The sequence below is a fragment of the Microcebus murinus genome, chromosome 28 (genome assembly GCF_040939455.1).
Source record: "Microcebus murinus isolate Inina chromosome 28, M.murinus_Inina_mat1.0, whole genome shotgun sequence".
Taxonomy (NCBI): domain Eukaryota; kingdom Metazoa; phylum Chordata; class Mammalia; order Primates; family Cheirogaleidae; genus Microcebus; species Microcebus murinus.
Genome location: NC_134131.1, coordinates 1,567,728 through 1,587,816, shown reverse-complemented (window position 1 = coordinate 1,587,816; position 20,089 = coordinate 1,567,728). Strand labels below are relative to the sequence as shown.

At 38.0% G+C, this 20,089-nt stretch overlaps 1 protein-coding gene across 8 annotated transcripts in view; it reads right to left on the bottom strand.

Moving 5' to 3' along the window:
- NSD1 (nuclear receptor binding SET domain protein 1) overlaps positions 1-20,089 on the bottom strand; it is a 158,908-nt gene that overhangs the window by 21,149 nt on the left and 117,670 nt on the right. For all 8 annotated transcript variants that reach the window (XM_075998474.1, XM_012787320.3, XM_012787318.3 and 5 more), the window contains 4 exons: positions 19,798-19,977; positions 11,138-11,294; positions 9,326-9,531; positions 3,918-4,030 (listed from right to left, as the gene is read on the bottom strand). In XM_075998474.1, the coding sequence (XP_075854589.1) occupies positions 3,918-4,030; positions 9,326-9,531; positions 11,138-11,294; positions 19,798-19,977 (656 nt within the window). The remainder of the gene's footprint in view (positions 1-3,917; positions 4,031-9,325; positions 9,532-11,137; positions 11,295-19,797; positions 19,978-20,089) is intronic.

The window sequence follows — 20,089 nt, the reverse complement described above, 5'->3', positions numbered from 1 at the left end:
AATAACCTAGATTACTAATTCTGATCAATCTAAAAATCACTATTACTTAAAAAGTTATTTCTGGCAGTTTCTCTGAACTTATTCTGGTTTGGGGGGGCTGGCGTCTGCCCAGTTAAAAAAATGTTGGCCAGGCAAGATGACTCATGTTTATAACCCTAGCACTCTAGGAAGTAAGGTGGGAGGAATGCTTGAGATCAGGAGTTCAAGACCAGCCTGAGCAAGTAGGAGACCCTCTCCTCTCTACTAAAAATAGAAAAATCACCCCGTAGTCCCAACTACTCTAGAGGTTGAAGAAAGAGGATCACTTCAGCCCAAGAGTTTGAAGTTGCAGTAAGTTATGAGGACGCTACTGTCCTCTACCCAGGGCTACAGAGCAAGACACTATCTCAAAAATGATAAATAAATAAATAAAAATAAATTTTTAAAAGTTATTTAATTCCTCTAAATTCTCAAATGCTTTCATTCCTGGCACTTTACTGACTGCCCCCTCTTCTCTAACAATGTAATAAAATCTACACAATCTGGAAATACACTGTCCTCAAACCATTTCTCTATAAAAACTAAAAAGGACCCAAGACTCACTGCCAGGTATGTTCCTAGATTCTTTAAAACGTTGGTGAAAACTTTAAACTTCTTGTTAATGGAGGAATATTCTCACCACATAAAACTGGAAGCCACAGACATAATAAGTAAAGCAACTTCTAAGGGGATGAAAGACAACAGTTAACGACTCAGTCACACACAAGACTACAGGTCCTAAATAGGGCCTCTGAACACTGACTTCTTTTTTCTTGAGTCAGAATCTCACTCTGTTGCCTGGCTAGAGTGCCATGGTGTCAACCTAGCTCACAGCAACCTCCAACTCCTGGGCTCAAGCAATCCTCCTGCCTCAGCCTCCTGAGTAGCTAGCATGCGCCCCCATGCCTGGCTAATTTTTTGTATACATATTTTTATTGGTCAATTAATTTCTTACTATTTTTAGTAGAGATGGGGTCTCGCTCTTACTCAGGCTGGTTTTGAACTCCTGACCTTGTGCAATTAGCCCACCTCAGCCTCCTAGAGTGCTAAGATTGCAGGTGTGAGCCACCGTGCCCGGACTGAACACTGACTTCTGATCCAAGGCATTTACCTGACCATATTTCTCCACGAAGGTTCATCCTACTCCCTTTCTCTCCTTTGTACTCCACATACAAAAGTATGTGTTTTAATCATTTTTTGTAACATCTGACCATAGCTGTTATTAATCCAAAAATAAATTTCTTGCCTAACACATCATAAAGCAAAATGAGAACAAAAACAAACCCACATAGTTAAGTAAGAACAAAGACAGATATGTAACTGCAAGTAAACTCTCACTCTAAATCAGGGATTGACAATAAATACTTCCAGCTCTGCAGGCCATAGATCTCTGATATAGGCAGCTCAACTCTGCCACGGTAGTAGGAAAGCAAGCATCCATAAACAATGTGCAAGGTGAATTTCTTTATTTTTAAAAAATTTTAAAAGAGATTAGATTTTGCTCTGTTACCTAGGCTGGGGTGCAGTGGCATGATCACAACTCACTGCAGCCTCAAACTCCTAAGCTCAAGTAATCATCCTGCCTCAGCCTCCGAAGAAGCTGAAACTATAGGCACATTCCCCCATGCACAGCTAATTTTCAAATTTTCTGCAGAGACAGGGTACCACCATGTCACCCAGGTTATAAAAGCTGAATTTCACATAATCCTCATGTGTCAAAAAATAATTTTTCTTTGTTAACCGTTAAAAAAAATGTAAAAGTTGCCCTGAGCTCATGGGCATTACGTAAATATGTAGACCATATTGGCCCACGAACCATAGTTTGCCAAGATCCTTTTGCTGGAAATGTTTTGGAGGAAAATAAAAGCAGAGGAAAAAGTTAGCCACTAAATTTTGTGACGAAACCATTCACAGGAATTGTTCTCTCAATAGCTCAATACAGTTGATGTGCTTCTCTAAAATGCCTACTTTGTGGTTATCTGTCAGCCAAGACTGTGTGAGCAGGATTTCTTTCCTTTTCTGAGGCCTATCTACTCCCTGGTGTTATGCCTTCATATACAATAACTCCATTTAGCTCTCAGGGTATCAGCAGAGGGCATTTGGACCCAATTATAGGTTTGAAATTCTGACTTTCAGCAGTTTTAATTATTTGTAAGGATTGGTATTTCATGACTTTTATTCCTTCTTAGAGGTCTTCCAAAGATCAAAACGAAAATTTACTTATTTAAAGGAATAACTTACTGTGAAACATGAAAGTTGCTCATTGGACCCCTTTTATAAATCTAAGATATAATATGGAAATTTACGTTCTTAAATTTCCTATATTTTAATACCATTTTACTATTTAATCGTTATGCATTATTACTCAACGATTCACAACTATGTTGAAAAAGAGTAAAATAATTCTAAAAATGAAAATGCATTTATATATATATAAGCACAATGAAATAGTGAAATAAACTGTCATACTTTTGATACCTTTGTGGTCTGCTTTTAGTACAGTTATCAGATACTTAACTAAGATACTTAGTTAATTTCGAATTTCAGATAGTTTTATAGTTGTGAAGTGTGTCCGATGCAATATTTGGGACATACTTTAAACAAAATAGATTGTAAAGATGGTGCTGAAATTGATCTCCAAGTAAAGTCTCAGAATATCAGACTTTAAAAACTAAAAAAAAAAAAATAAAAATTACATTTCTAAGGACAAAAATGAAATAGGGTATTCCCATGCAAGAATGATGTGATCACAAATATTTTGCAACAAGAGCCTAGGCCACCCCATTTTGCTAACAGGGCTAATATTCTTTAATGTTTTATGATGCTTGGGTATTAAAACAATTTATCAGATAAAAAGAGATTTTAGTAAATATTAAAATGTCTAACAAATTTGTTCTTCACTGTTCCTTTATTTTTACTTCTGTAAATCGTTCATATAAATGACATAAAAGGGTGGCTCACGCCTGTAATCCTAACACTCCAGGAGGCTGAGGTGGGCAGATTGCTCGAGGTCAGGAGTTTGAAACCAGCCTGAGCAAGAGTGAGACCCCGTCTCTACTATAAATAGAAAGAAATTAATTGGCCAACTAATATATATAAAAAATTAGCCGGGCATGGTGGCGCATGCCTGTAGTCCCAGCTACTCGGGAGGCTGAGGCAGGAGGATCGCCTGAGCCCAGGAGACTGAGGTTGCTGTGAGCTAGGCTGATGCCACGGTACTCACTCTAGCCTGGGGAACAAAGTGAGACCCTGTCTCAAAATAAATAAATAAATAATAAAAAATAAAAATGATAAATGGCCTTGAGTTAGTGTGAGTAATATGGTAAGTTTTCTTGGTAATGGCTGATACTGAACATGTTTTGGGTGAGCAATATGACTACTATTACTAAGTTCAGGAGAATTAATGGGAGGTGTACCTAACCTCAACTTACCTGGTAAAATAGTCATTACCACTTAAATCTGGGTCCAGTGGACTATATATTTTTAGTTGGTCAATTAATTTCTTTCTATTTTTAGTAGAGACGGGGTCTCACTCAGGCTGGTTTCAAACTCCTGACCTTGAGCAATCTGCCCACCTCAGCCTCCCAGAGTGTTAGGATTACAGGCGTGAGCCACCACGCCCGGCCCATTTATCATTTTTCATCATGGCTCTTTGGTCCCTTTCAAAATATAAGATGCTCTGTGAACAGAAATCTAATCCACTTGTATGAGAGGACATTCCAAGGCAGTAGAACAAAGACTGCAATATGCCAGGAATGGTGCTCTGGTACTTTTTTACTATCTTCTCTTAAGTTCAAACCTCTGCCTAAAAGCAACTGTGCTTATGCTTCCATCCTCATCATGAACAAATAAGGAAAAGGGTAAGCTATACAGCATCTCTCCTGGAGATTTTGTCTCACCTTGATATGTTTATAAGGTGGTGGCTTCTTATCATTCTTTCGGTCTTCTTGTAGCTGTCTTAGCTCTTTTTGGGCCTTTAACTCCTCAAACCTTGCTGCAGCTTCCTGAAGAGCTAAGAAGACACACAGGACAAGTCACTTAAAAATTTCTGGACTAAGTTATTTTGCTTTTATTCCACTCCCCTTCAGTTGGAGAAATTTCATGTTTTAGACCAAAATCAGCCAACACTTTATGAAAAAGAATACACATGACACCTATGTTAAAACAGATTATAAAGTTCCAAGGGTATTAATACATGGCAATTAGATAAAACATAATCCATAACTAAATGGTATTAATGCAGACTACCATAGCTTAGAGGAAAAAACAAAAAAACAACTAAATGGGCTGGGCATGGTGGCTCACACCTGTAATTCTAGCACTCTGGGAGGCCGAGGTGGATGGATCCTTGAGCTCAGGGGTTCAAGACCAGCCTGAGCAAGAGCGAGACTCGTCTCTACTAAAAATAGAAAGAAATTAATTGCCCAACTAAAAAAATACATAGAAAAAAATTAGCCGGGCACGGTGGCACATGCCTGTAGTTCCAGCTTGAACCCAGGAGTTTGACGTTGCTGTGAGCTAGGCTGACACCATGGCACTTTAGCAGGGGCAACAAAGTGAGACTCTATCTCAAAACAAAAAAACAACACTAAATGGCTTGAAAAAGCCCACAGATACCATCTCCTAACAACAAAACTTCATTTGCTCAGCAAAACCAATGCCTTTAAACCTAAATTTTTTTTCAGTCCCCAAGCTCAAGCTTCCAGAAACATTCTAGTTCCTAGGTGCCCCAGGCAACATGCTCACTCTCCTCTGGCAGAAATATAAGCTGAAGTTTTGCTCTCCTTCTTGCCTATTCCGTAGAGAAACTGTCCTACTCTTTGCTAAGACTCATTCTGTGAACATCAAGTACTAGCTCCAATGATGCACAGATCTTATCAATTCTACATTTAAGACTTGTACTTTATTATGCTTAAAACATTATCTGAAAAGTCCAACAAAATCTTAAGATCCTCATACTTCTCCACTTAAAACAAAATTTTAATCCATTATTCTTCAGCGAGATAAAAAACTGAGAATTCTAATTCTTCCCTCTTTCCTCTCTGTGGCATTCCTCATGCTGTCAATTCTATCACAAAAATCTCCCCTGTCCCATCCTCTTTTCTCCAATTCCTTGTAACAGCCTGGCAGATTTTGTGTTACATAGAGTTCTTCCTCTAAATTATCCTAAAATACATTCTTCCCTCATCCTATCATTCAGCATGTCCTACCTAGTCTATCTGCTGTACAACATCCCTCCCCCAGCTTCCATGAACAATTCCCTTAGAGTCTGGTCATCTCTAACTAAAACTAAAACCATCTCACTGACCTTCCTGGCTATAGCTCTCACCTTTTAATGATCCCAATAATCAAATCCCGATTGAATTTTCTAAAACCCTGCTTTGACCATGTAACTTACTTATCTTTTTTAGGCTCCCTAATAATATGCTTAAAGTACAGCTAATATTTGGAGGTGCTAACTCAGCATGTTAGTGTCAACACATGCTTTCACACTGCGGTATTTTTGGGGGGTGGGGGAAGAAGACAGTCTTGGTCTGTCACCCAGGCTGGAGCACAGCGGTGTGATCACAGCTAACTGTGACCTCAAACTCCTGGGCTCCAGCAACCTTCCTGTGCCAGCCTTCCAAGCAGCTAGGAAAACAGGTGCCATGCCACCACGCCCAGCTGATTTTTCTTTTACTTTCTGTAGAGACAGGATCTTGCTATTGCTCAGGCTGGTCCTGAACTCCTGGGCTCAAGCAATCTTCCCACCTCAGCCTTCCAAAGTGCTGTGATTACAGGCATGAGCTACTACACCTGACTTATATTCTTGATACATTTTATTTATTATTCAAAAATATTTTTTTTCTTTCTTTTTTTTTTTTTTTTTAGACAGAGTCTCACTTGTTTGCCCAGGCTAGAGTGCCGTGGCGTCAGCCTAGCTCACAGCAACCTCAAACTCCTGGGTTCAAGCGATCCTCCTGCCTCAGCCTCCCGAGTAGCTGGGACTACAGGCATGCGCCACCATGCCCGGCTAATTTTTTCTATATATATTAGTTGGCCAATTAATTTCTTTGTATTTATAGTAGAGACGAGGTCTTGCTCTTGCTCAGGCTGGTTTCGAACTCCTGACCTTGAGCAATCCGCCCGTCTCGGCCTCCCAGAGAGCTAGGATTACAGGCGTGAGCCACCGCGCCCGGCCTTTTTTCTTAATTCACCTTGTTTTTGTCAGGCATTCTTCCTACATTCTAAAGTACCTTCCTTTATTCATAATCAGTGTAGGGGTTAAGAGTTTGGATTCTGGAGCCCAACTGTCAGAGTCCGAAACATTTCTCTATTACTTACTGGCACTGGGATCTTGGGCAAGTAATTTAACTTTCATATACCTCAGTTCCCTCATCTGCAAAATGAGGATGGTATCTACATCACAGGGTTGCCATAAGGACTTAAAGCAGAAAACATCTAACACTGAACAGGGCCTGGCAAATAAATGGTTAACTATTATTACGGTTCATTCTTCAAAGTGTCACTTAGGAAAGAAGGCATCTATGATTTTTAAACTTCAACCCCCAGCTTAGTCAAGCTTTCTCTTGCTTTATGTCAAAGCATATACCATGAACATTTATGCCACAATATTCACTGAATGGCATTCTGGTATCTATGTCAATTCCCCCTTTAAAAACATGTGTTTCTATCATTTGAGCCCAGGAATTCGTGGCTGTAGGGAGCTGTGATCGCACCACTGCACTCCAGCCTGGGCAGTAGAGCAAGATGCTGTCTCCACAACATGTTTTCCTAGAAGTCAAAGGACAGCTCCTAGTGGAAGCAGAATCCCAGAGCTTCAGCAGGCTTAGACTTGAGACCTTATATACACTCCCTCTTTTCCCCAGCATCTATGGTGGCCAGCTCTGTGCAGAAATGTTGGTCACTTGGTCCCCAACCTCTGAGATGACAAGACTCAAGATCTAAGCTCCTATAATATTAGTACTGATAACATATAATATTAAGTATTACTGACTTAATAACAGCACTGATAGTACCCATATATCTTCGTACAGAAACTAGAGAACAAATAAGTGAGTAGGTACTAAAATAACATACGGAAAACAAAGTTTTATTGACCTTTTTCCCTATGGACATCACTCCCATTCCCTACCCAGGAAGTTTCACCTGCTTAGAATCTCATTTCATCTCATCCTGCAGATAAAATTTTATACGGACACTCCTGGACATCATCCCAAGATAAGCTGAAGAGCATAATGAACGTGTATCACTTTACATCATTGTAAAACCTTATGTTGAACCACAGTAAGTTGGAGACTGTCTGTACTTTAATGTCCAAATATATGCAACAGAAAAAGATATGTTGCCTTTCAAAGGCCAGCTAAAGGAAGAAGGTATTAGGTCATTAAATATGAAATGTCCAATTTTGGATCAAAAGTGTAGTTTATTATATCTCAAACAAGAAGCAATAGAATTAAAGTATGCACCTAAACTGTCAACACAGTTTTGGCATCTTAACCATAGCTTGTTTATACCACCAAAGAAGCCTAGAGAATGAGTGGAGATAAAATCATGAAAGGCAGTTTCCACAGCTTGTTGAGAATTGGATATTTTTCCTTGCAAGAAGTGGTCAAAAGCCTGGAAGAAGTGGTAGTCAGTTGACAGGTACAAGGTCTGGTGAATATGGTAGATGACAGGGAGTCTCCAAGTCCAGCTTCCGTAGTTGGAGTCAGTGGTGTTTGTCTGACACGTGGCTGGAGTGTTGTCTTGCAAGAGGACTGGCCTGTCTCTAGTGATCCATCTTGGCTACTTAATGGCAAGCATCCCCAGCATTTCATCCAAATGGTTGTAGTAGACGTCCTCTGTGATTGATTGACCGTGTTTCATGAAGATGTAGTAGATAATACCAGCACTGGACCACCCAAAAGACACCATTAGCTTTTTATGATGAATATTCAGTTTGGGACTGTTTTGGCACTTCATCTTTATCCAATCATTGTGCCAAACACCTGCGATTATCAAAAAGAATCCATTTTTCAATCACACGTAACAATACGGTATAGAAATGGTTCACCTTTATGTCATGAGAGCAAAGAAAAGCGAGCTTCGAGAAAGTTTCTCTTCTGACATTCGTTTAAATTCATTGCCAATTAGTTTCAAATAGTCCAATATTGTTGGAATAGTGATGTCAAGCCTTCCTGCTAATTCACACATAGGTTGAGATGGATTTGCTTCCACTACAGCTTTCAGCTCATCATTATCCAACCTGGTCTCGGGTCACCCACGTGGCACATTTCAAGATTAAAATCACTAGAACAGAATTTCTCAAACTATCGACGTACTGTGCCTCCATTAGGCACATCCTCTCAAACACTTCACTGTTATTTCAAGCTGTCTGCACTGCATTGTTTTGACCACAGAATGCATTTGAAAATAACATGAATTTTAAACTTACCCATGGGCTCACAAAAATTGCTCTTTAAAAAAAAAATTAAAGATAATCACAAGCCAAAACGTACATTTGAAAGACTGAGGATGTATTTTCACATTAAACATAAAAAAGAAGAATCGAAGTGAAATGTCAGAGGTATCAATGTCAAACTTAGCACTTAGACATTTCATACTTAATAACCTAATAATTATCACAGAGGGGATATCAGTTATGTACTCTGATGGTTCACTTTCATTATCCCACTGAATTCTCAGAGCAAACTCTCTCCATTAAATAGTTAAGAGAAAACCAATGGCTCAAAGCTGATTCAGCCACCTGGTAAGTAAAATTAGCCCTGCTGAGACAAGAGACACCCCTCCGACCCCTATACAGCTTCCCTGCTAAACCAGCTTACAAAAATTTCTCTTGATATATAGTATCTATGCTGTGACCTTCACTACTTTGCTCTATAATGTTTGGTGAATTTTATTTCTTCCCAATAAACCAAAAAAGGAAAAAAACAAAGAAACAAAAATTAAACTCCTTAGAGCAAATTATGGCTTCATAATATGGAGATGTGAGCTCTTGCCTAGCAAACTATCTTGTTTGTTCTATAAAATAGTTCCAGAACTCCATTACTTGATGAGATGATAAGAAAACAACTGATAAGGCAAAAAAACCTCCCTCAAAGAAATTCCAATTATAGAAAGGTTAGGCTCAAAATTAATGAGTTATGTGGGTCAACTTCCCTTCAAAATACTGTACCTGCAGCCATATAATGCCCCCAAGACAGAACACAGCTGCTGAATAGAATGTATGTGAATTTTAACACAGAACAGATACTCAGGCAACAGAGATAGTTGGTGACCTGAGAAACAAAAAGGATAAAATTACCTTTTTTATATGTCCCATCTACTCCTTTGCCCATCTTATCCTTGCTGCTCACATCCCCCTCCATGTAAGGGAAGACTCGGGCCTGGTGAGTCCACAGATAGTCATTAGACCCAAAGAAGAGGACAGGGAACTCGCCCACATCATGTCTCATCTTATCGATGTTGGAAGGAACAGCTCGAGGATGGCAAATCTCAGCTGGCCACCACCTGGGAGAGGTGAAAAGAAGGGAAGAAACCTCTAGAAGACTGCTAGACACAAGGAAAATAACCTACTTAAACAGATAATAAGGAATAGGAATTTCTGCCTGCTCACAGGAAAAGTCCATTCTTTAAGTTGTAAGGGCATTCTTACAACCTAACTAGAGCACAAACAAGCAGTGTGTTCTAACAGCATGAAAACACCTGTCCACACCCCCAAACATGCGTATGCTCCCTTAGACTCAATTATTCCACAAAGAATCTATTAAAGAATCTATTAAAATCAATTACCTGGAGATATGAAAAAGACTTATGACTATAATGTTCACTGAATATCTTTAAGAATAAAAAACTTTAAATCAAGGGACTGATAGTGGTAGCCATGGTACCACTAGACAATGAAAGACAATTTGGTCTTTAAAAAGGAAACTTTCAATAATTACACTTACTCAATTACTCAGAGTATTAAAAATTACTGGGAGTACTAAAAAATGATACTAAGAAATGAAAGAAAAAAAATAAGTAAGTTAGTATAATACGATCACTTTAAGGGAGACAATTTGGCATCAGCTATTAGAGCTGGAAGCCTGCACCCCGTACCGATCTATTTTGCTCTGGAGAATGTCCTAGAGAAGCTCCTGTGTATGTAAACCAAGAAAGACCGACAAAATGTTCATAGTTCAAACAGGAAAATGAAATTAGCCAGGCATGGTGGTGCATGCCTGTAGTCCCAGCTACTCGGGAGGCTGAGAGGCAGGAGGATCGCTTGAGCCCAGGAGTTGGAGGTTGCTGTGAGCTAGGCTGATGGCACAGAGCACTCTAGCCCGGGCAACAGAGTGAGACTCTGTTTTAAAAAAAAAACAAACAAAAACAGGAAAATGGACACATGAACTACACAACATAGTGTGATTATATAAAGGAGCGTGTGAGAACAGTGAACTATGACTGAACTAAAGCACTATGCTAACTATGATGACTCTCAGGGCATAAAAGTGAATGAATGAAGTTAAGTTGCAGGAAAATATATCAATAATACTTTCTTTATATAAAGATCTAAAACATGCAAAACAAAACATTATACATGTGGTAAACACTAACAGCAAGGCAAAAGAATAAAAAACTGAAAATTTAGTACAGTGGGTAGCAATGGGGGTGGGGAGAGAATGGAATCAGATAGGGCATAGAGAGAGTCAAAAATACTAACAATGACTTTTTCTTTTGGGAGGTTTTTCCTTAAAATCATGCATGTTATATTCTTTGTACATTCTGTGTTCAATAATTTAAAAAACAAAATATACAAAACTGGGTGTAAACCCTAAGGACAATTATTTTGCTGGGGGCATGTTGGCCTGTTTGCAAATAAATTTCCTGAAATGTATCTTTTTTGTGAGATTATGGGTTTGTTTTCATTAATAAATATTCTAAAGAGAACATGTATTATTCCTATGATTACAAATCAGAAAGTTAGGTTTTGTGGTTTATAAGGAAAACTTAATGAGAGGAGGGGGAGGGGTACCATGACTAATCAGGAAGATCATTAAATAAAAAGGTAAAAACCTTGACAGTTCCTGAGAAGCAGGATGGTGAAAAAAAAAATGACTGCTGTTTTACTTACCTGTATCGCCCAACTTTTACCCAGACAATCTCTCTGTAGTGTGGCTTTTTTCCTGCCTTACAATCATTGCAATACCAGTTTCCTTCAGGGATATCAATGTTCAGACATTCACGATGAAAAGCAGCAGGGCAAGAATCACAGCACAGAAGGCTGCCTCCTGTGGGAATCAAAAAATCTGGCACTCAGACCATAAGGCGTATAAAAACCCAGCAGAAATAGCTTTTTGCTCAGCAGCTCCTAACAATTATTTATCTCCCAGCAATGGGCTTAGTAATTTAGTTACTCAGAAAGACTTTTCTGCAAGAGTATTCCCTCTCCAGTGTTCCTGAAACCTCCACCCCAAACCTAAGGTTTGTTAGATTCACAGCTAATAAACAAGATATTACTAGCAAAATTATGTTAAGGCAACGAGATGAGAGGCAAAACTATAAAATTCATGTATGCGTACATCCACACACATATACATTTTCATTTCCTTCACTAGAAGACAACATACTGCACAAAAAAATATATTAATGATGCACAAGGAACAGAGTATAAAGGGAACAAGCTTTAACTGATGTCAGATTCAGGCTGGAATTCTAGCTGTAAGACAGTATGACCTTGGAGAATTCACTTTCATTGTTGAACTTTAATTTCCTCAATAGTGAGGTATTTTCTATAATAAATAATAATCACATCTGTCTGAGAACTCACCTAACTAATAAATCACCTAGCCGTTAATGATACATAATTAGTGTCTCCATATGGTTAGTTCCTTCCCTTTTTTGTAAATTACTAACTTTTCACAATTTTGTATTTTCAACAAGATAGGTGTACATTTATTTTGCTGCCAAAAAGAAAAAAAATTTTATGATAAGACACTTATCTATATATGTGATTCTATACCCTAAGCAAAGTGTTTGGCACTCTTGTAACACCTACAGGCCTTATCCAGAATACTATCTATATATGAATAAACTTCATATATAAGATAATAAGGACATCGACTACATTAAGATATAATTAACGTTCATCTTGCTCACTCTTGAAAAAAAAAAAAGATATAATTAACAAAATGTTGGGGCAAAATAAGAGATATAGATATATATGTTTCCTTGTAATGCATAAATAAGATCTAGTAGTAGTAATGACTATTAAGTGATATTTCAAGATATAAATAATATCTGCACCAACACAGTATTATCTTTGACTTTTATTTGATTTGTAACCAAAATTTCACTGTAAGTTCTCTCCTCTGTATCCAAATTCTGAGACACTGGGTTAATTGTATATCACAATGACAATGAATTTTCACTTCTTAAAAGATTTTTGTACTCAAAGTGATTCATAATTTATGTATCTGATTCTGAAACCCTCATTGTTGCACATACTAGATAAGGTATTTCAGGGAAGAAAGATTCATATTTAGGAAATACAACATACGCCTTATCTTCTGCCAGAAATGAGGATGCTTCAAACACACTATGCTTACACATGTAAGTCCAAGTTTTATCCTAAAGAGGAATTGAGGAGTAAAGACTTAGCAAAGTATATGTCTGAGTTCATCTTGTTCTCACTTTGTTTCTTTTTCTTTTTTTGAGACAGAGTCTCACCCTGTTGCCCAGGCTACAGTGAGTGCCGTGGCGTCAGCTGAGCTCTCAGCAACCTCAAACTCCTGGGCTCAAGCGATCCTCCTGCCTCACCCTCCCAAGTAGCTGGGACTACAGGCATGTGCCACCATGCCCAGCTGATTTTTTCTATATATATTAGTTGGCCAATTAATTTCTTTCTATTTATAGTAGAGACAGAGTCTCGCTCTTGCTCTTGCTCAGGCTGGTTTCAAATTCCTGACCTTGAGCAGTCCACCCACCTCGGCCTCCCAGAGTGCTAGGATTAAAGGCACCACCACGCCCCGCCTGCTTCTTTTAGTTCTTAAAATCCTACTAACAACATACCTTTGTGACAATTTCCATATACAATTTCTTCCCTTTCTCAATAATTCTCTACAGCGGGCTCTTAAAATAAGAGCTGGAGTTTTGTTTTCAGGGGTGTAAAGAGCGTGTACTTAAGACCTGACTCCTGCTTCAAGTGGGAAAGCTCACCTTTTATCTGTATTGTATACTGGAGCTCAGATTCAGAGTAAGATTTCATTTAGAAAAATGTCTGCCGCTAGAAAACAAGTCTGAAGAACAAGTATATAGTCTGAAACCCATACTTGACTATTTTTGTCCATTTTGTGGATGAATTAAGAACAGGACATTAAGAGTAATGTAAAGTCACATAAATTCAACTGACCCAGTTGCAGAATACCTTCTACAATATTCCTATCTATGCTTAGTTACCTGAGGAGTCACAATTTGGTTGATATCACAGTCTGCATACATAGTCTTAGGGGAAAAAATCCTCCTAAATTGGCATTTAGGATATATGAGAAATATTTCATGTACAGAAAAGCATTTGAATCAGGCCTTCAAAGAAGAATATAACATGAAAAGAAACTTGGATAGAAGAAAGGCCAAAGGGCAGAGCTGAGGGGAAAGAGTGGCAAGCCTATCAGTTTTGCAGGGAAGACCATAATGGGGCAAAAGATGAGGAAGAATATGAGGGAAGAAATTAACAGGACTACTCTGGGTAGAAGGATGGAAGGCAGGAGGGTCTGTGTGGTGGCAGTAAAGGAGAGGAATAGGAGAGAGAGGGAAAGACAGGGAGACCTAACAGGGAAAGCTGCATGAACAATAAAAAAAAAACCCAAAAGATGAAAAAGTGACATTTGGTAAAAGACAGGAAAACAAGGGAAAATAAATTTTAAAAATTGCTGAATTCTAGGGCTTGATTCCTTTCAGTTTGGCAATTTACTATATTATTATACTAATACTCTTGATAACCACCTTTTCAGTTATCTCTCTCCTTTACACAAGTAAAAAAAAAAAAAAGAAGTCCTAAGACTATTCCTTCCTTGTCTCCCAACAGCAGGATAATCTTATCTAGTAGAACCAGCAATTCTTGGGCTTTCTAGTCTCAAGACAACTTTACACTCTTGCAAATGACAGAGAATCCCAAACAGCTTTTGTTTATGGAGGATATATACATAGATATCTGCCAAAAAGAAATTAAAATTAAAAAATCTTTAAAATATCTATTAATTCATTTTAAACAAAAATCCATGTTAAGATAAAGAACATTTTAATAAAAAAATAACATTTTTCTGAAATAAAAAGGAAATTTTAATGAGAAGCGCTCACTGTTTTTCTTTTCATTTTTTAATCAAAATATTTTAAAGATGAGGTCTTGCTCTATCACCTAGGTTGGAGTACAGTGGCATGATCATAAGTCACAGACTGCAGACTCAAATTTCTGGGCTCAAGTCATCATCCTACCTCAGCCACCCAAGTATTATAGCGTGTACTACACATGTTTTTACATTTTTACAAATATTTTAAATTCCATTTGTTGCAATATGTTATTTGGTTTACATATATGAGGAAAATTAATTATCTCAAAGATACATACTTGGAAAAGAGTTTTTTTTTTTGAGACAGAGTCTCGCTTTGTTGCCCAGGCTAGAGTGAGTGCCATGGCGTCAGCCTAGCTCACAGCAACCTCAAACTCCTGGGCTCAAGTGATCCTCCTGCCTCAGCCTCCCAAGTAGCTGGGACTACAGGCATGCGCCACCATGTCCAGCTAATTTTTTGTATATATATTAGTTGGCCAATTGATTTCTTTCTATTAATAGTAGAGACAGGGTCTCACTCTTACTCAGGCTGGTTTTGAACTCCTGACCTCGAGCAATCCGCCCGTCTAGGCCTCCCAGAGTGCTAGGATTACAGGAGTGAGCCACCACTCCCGGCCCGAAAAGAGTATTTTAATAGCCTATTCAATTGTGTATATTCCTTCTTTGATACTACAATAAAACTCCATAGTATAGAGTTTAATTGCAATGTAGAAACAAACTGTCATTAACTTTTTTTTTTTTTGGTAGACAGAGTCTCACTCTATTGCCCTGGCTAGAGTGCCATGAGGTCAGCCTAGCTCACAGCAACCTCAAACTCCTGGGCTCAAGCAATCCTTCTGCCTCAACCTCCCTAGTAGCTGGGACTACAGGCATATGCCACCATGCCCGGCTAATTTTTTCTATATATTTTTAGTTGGCCATTTCTTTCTATTTTTAGTAGAGATGGGGTCTCACTCTTGCTCAAGCTGGTCTCCAACTCCTAACCTTGAGCGATCCTCCCACCTCGGCCTCCCAGAGTGCTAGGATTACAGGTGTGAGCCATCATGCCCGGCCATTAACTGTTAATACTATTACATTAAAATTCATTGATCTGTCTTGCACTTTCAATGGATCTTTTATAAATACCAAGTTTTTAACATCATGCATTTGTTATATCAAAAATATTGGTTCACGGAGTCATGTAGATCTTCCAAATGTTGACCTATCTTGTTATATAATATTAAAATATCACATTTATTAATATCACTATGATCTCCTCAGTAAGTACCAGGAAGTTGTTGGGCCTAACATAGTACATAATAGTTTCCAAGTATGAATAGCCATAGTTTGTCAGGTGACTCTTCAAACTCAGTTACGTGGGTGCTTTAACTCAAGGCATCCATCAGTATGCAACAGAACTGCTTTATCTGTACTTCTGATACTATCACAAAACAGCAAAACAATATTCACTTGGTCAAGATTTAATAAAATTAACACAATTTACTTCTTTATCAAGGAAATTCTTATGCGAAGCCACCATGTTTGTGGTGATACAATGCCTCGATGTGATTAAGGTGCCAGCAGTTTTACCCACATCTGCACTATCTGTGCAAATATCAGCAAAGGGGAAAGATAAACAATGTGGTATTAACAGATAAATAGGCAACTAATATTTCTTCATAACAGAGTTAAAAACCTCACAGACCATCTGAAAGGGTGTATGGGTCTCTCCCCCGAGATCCATAGACTACACTTAAGTTTCCTTTGGTACTAAGTTATTATTTTGAGTATCCATTATGTATTCTAACTTTTCAGCATCTAAGCATCACACAAATTAGGACTGTTACTCACTTGGGCACCTCCACCGTGAAAACCTTTCAGAAACTGTTTCATTTTCCCACATTCAAGAAACATGGAAAACGTTTTTAAAAAATGCACATTAGTACTCAGACCCCTATTTTTATTCTAAAACCTACAAAATGTTGTATTTAAATGGTATCAAATACAAAAGCCATGCTGCCTTTAACTTTCTCTTTTTTTTTTTTTTTGAGACCGAGTCTCGCCTTGTTGCCTAGGCTAGAGTGAGTGCCGTGGCATCAGCCTAGCTCACAGCAACCTCAAACTCCTGGGCTCAAGCGATCCTCCTGCCTCAGCCTCCCGAGTAGCTGGGACTACAGGCATGCGCCACCATGCCTGGCTAATTTTTTCTATATATATTAGTTGGCCAATTAATTTCTTTCTATTTATAGTAGAGACGGGGTCTCACTCTTGCTCAGGCTGGTTTCGAACTCCTGACCTTGAGCAATCAGCCCACCTCGGCCTCCCAGAGAGCTAGGATTAGAGGCGTGAGCCACTGTGCCCAGCCTAACTTTCTTTAAAAGACATGAAAAATGGCAAAATGATAAATAGGCCCAAGGGCTTATCAGATGACAGTTTAATTAAGGACTATATGTTAGAAAAACAAAAAAGAGTTTATGATACCATAAAACTTTATACAGAACAATCACATAGCTAATATATCTTTAAAAAAAATCAGCACCACCCTCTTTCTGCATTAAAACATCCCTACACCAAAGTGTCACTTCCCACCAATGTAACTGTAATGAATACTCTATTTTATTTTTTCTATATTAGCACCACAGTTTGAGGATAAAAATTAATGTCCTGATGCAAACTCCAGTAAGTTATTTTTTTCTTAAATTGTCATGTTACATAAATCTTAAGAACCCCCCCCCCCCAAAAGTCTAAATTGAGTCTTCAAATATAGAAAGCAGTCATGGAACAACATTTTCACTTTGGCTGTAGCACTATTTAGTATATCTAAATTTCTCAAAAGGAATATAATGTTTTCTCAATTAATCAGATTCCACTGGATTTCTTTAGTTTCTTGACTTATGAAATTAACGAGACTCCAGTCTCTGGCTATAGAAAAGAACTTAGAAAGGAACAATACATCACAAGTAAGGAAAATTGTCCTTTTACAGAATTACTGACATATTACATGTGATGATACAGATCTCCATAGTGATCTGTATTTCAAGGAAGAAAGAAAAAAAATATTGTTTTCTTGGGGGAAGTCATTTTGGGGAAAAGAGGTAAATTAGCAATAAGGAAAGTTTTTAGAAGAAAATCAAACAGAATAAGGAAGGCTGTGAAAAAAAGTTAGTCCCTAAGTAGAATAAAAAATTTAAAACAAAACAAAACAAAAACAAGACCAACAATCATTTAAACTTATTTTCTGGGAGTTGAGCCCAACCTCTCTCCTAATTGTAAGACCCTGATGTGGTAGTCCTTGTAATAAAAGTAATAATTTAAAAAAGACAAAACCCCTAATATTCTGTGCTAGGGCTTTAACTACATATTAACTGTATTTAATTTACACTATTATAATCTGAAGAAGTATGAAGCCCATATTTTATAAACAGGCAAACCAAGGCATTCAAAGCCTTGGTAAAGCAATTTGCCCAAAGACACAAGCCAGAATTCAAACCTGGGTTTTCAGATCTCAAATACAATAATCGTTCCATTACATATACGGAGTCTTTTAAAATTGGCCCCATTAGAACATTCATAACCTGCCACATTTACATATCTATAAACAAAAAAGTCAAGAAATTGCTGCCAAAATACTAAAATAATCAGCAAAATTCAGTCAGTTAGAAAGTGAATGAGGACATTGGAAAAGAGAACTGGTGCCACCAACACCACCAGCAAATAGTGGAGCACTGTTCAAAGTAATCTTAGAAAAAGAACATATAACATAAACATTTTGTAGCACTGAAGATGTCCCTCTAGCACAGAGGCAAATGGTACCTCAAGAAAGAATAACAGCACCTGTGAGCTCTTAAAAGCTCAGCTAACCAAGAACAAAATCGAAATAAGGAATTCAGAACTACAAGCACCAAAGTTAACATGTTGGTGATGAGTACCTAACCATCCACTTAGCATTATTAACTAGCATAAATCAGGTTGTGAAGGGTATAAAAGAGAAAAAGAGGAAAGAAAATGTGAGAGGGCTAATACTGATTCTCTCCTCTAAAGAAGTATGTTATAAATTAAAAAATAATCAAGATATAAAACTTGTTTTTCCTCTACCTTACAAAATCTTTTAAGAATATTCCTTATAATGAAGAATTTAACTAAACTTCATAAATTCCTTCACTTTCATTGTTTTCTTTCCTCTTAATTCATGTAAAATTGATTTTTAAAAATCACACACACACAACCAAGTGATAGATATCCTAAAAGCCCTGACTTCACCACTACACAATTTATGCATATAACAAAATTACACTTGTATACAGTAAAAATATAAATAAATGAATGAAACATTTAAAAGACCCCACAAATATATGATGATGACATTTTCTAAAATTGTTTCTTTCTAGATACCTGCCTTGAGACAGGGTCTCGATCTATTGCCCAGGCTAGGGTACACCAGCATCAAAGTAACTGCAACCTCAAGCTCCTGGTCCCAAGAGATCCTACTGCCCTCAGCCTCCCAGAGCAGCTAGAACTACAAGGCACATGGTACCACCTTGCCCAGCTAAATTTTCTATTTTAGACAGAGATAGGGTCTCACTATGTTGCTCAAGCTGGTTTTGAACTTATAGCCTCAAGTGATCCTCCCAAAGTAATAATAGGATTAAAGGAATGAATCACTGTACCCAGCTGATATGTGCCCTTCTATCTGCTGACAGATAAATGTCAGCATAAATGTCTGGAGTAATACCACTTAATATTAATGGTGGGATTGAAGGAAAATTGTTTTGTTTTTCCGTTCTTTATTTTCACTACATCAATTATTTATTATTTTTTAAAAATCAAGTCATTATTCAAAATAAAAAATAAAATCTCTCGGCTGGGCGCGGTGGTTCACGCCTGTAATCCTAGCACTCTGGGAGGCTAGGAGGTGGGCAGATCATTTGAGTTCTAGAGATCAGATCTCTCAACGTTAGGAGTTCGAAAACAGCCTGAGCAACAGCAAGACCCCGTCTCTACTGAAAAAAAAAAAAAAGAAAAAGAAAAAAATTAATCGGCCAACTAAAAATATATAGAAAAAATTAGCCGGGCATGGTGGCGCATGCCTGTAGTCTCAGCTACTCAGGAGGCTGAGGCAGGAGGATTGCTTGAGCCCAGGAGTTTGAGGTTGCTGTGAGCTAGGCTGATGCCATGGCTCTCTAGCCCAGGCCACAGAGTGAGACTTTGTCTCAAAGACAAAAAAATAACATAAAATAAAATCTATCCATATTGGGCAACAAAGCCAAGTTCTGAAAGTTCTGCTGTTGGGGGAGGGGGGCCTGGGCAATATAAGTAACCTTAACACTTGTACCCCCATAATACGCTAAAAAAAAAAAAAGTTCTGCTGTTATCATTAATTTGGAACATTAGTATTCTTATTCCAATTAAAACACTTTGTCAATTCTTTAATTTTAGACTATTCATACAGCAAGAAGTTATCTCTTACCTTCTGAGCACACAAAACACCAGCTAACGTTAACATGCTCATGATTTCGGCAACCCCGCCTAGGGGTGAAGTGATTAGGACAGATGATACTATTGGACGCCAGGATCTTTGACCCAGCAGCCAGGCAGAAGTCATTGGCGTGGTATGCCACAGGGCAGCGGACACAGCGCATGAGGCGACCTAAATATACAAGCAGGGAAACAAGGGGAGAGCAAAAGAAAAACAGAGAGATTATATAAAAACAATGTGAGTCAATCAAGTCTATTTGCTAGCATTCAGAAAATATCATAAA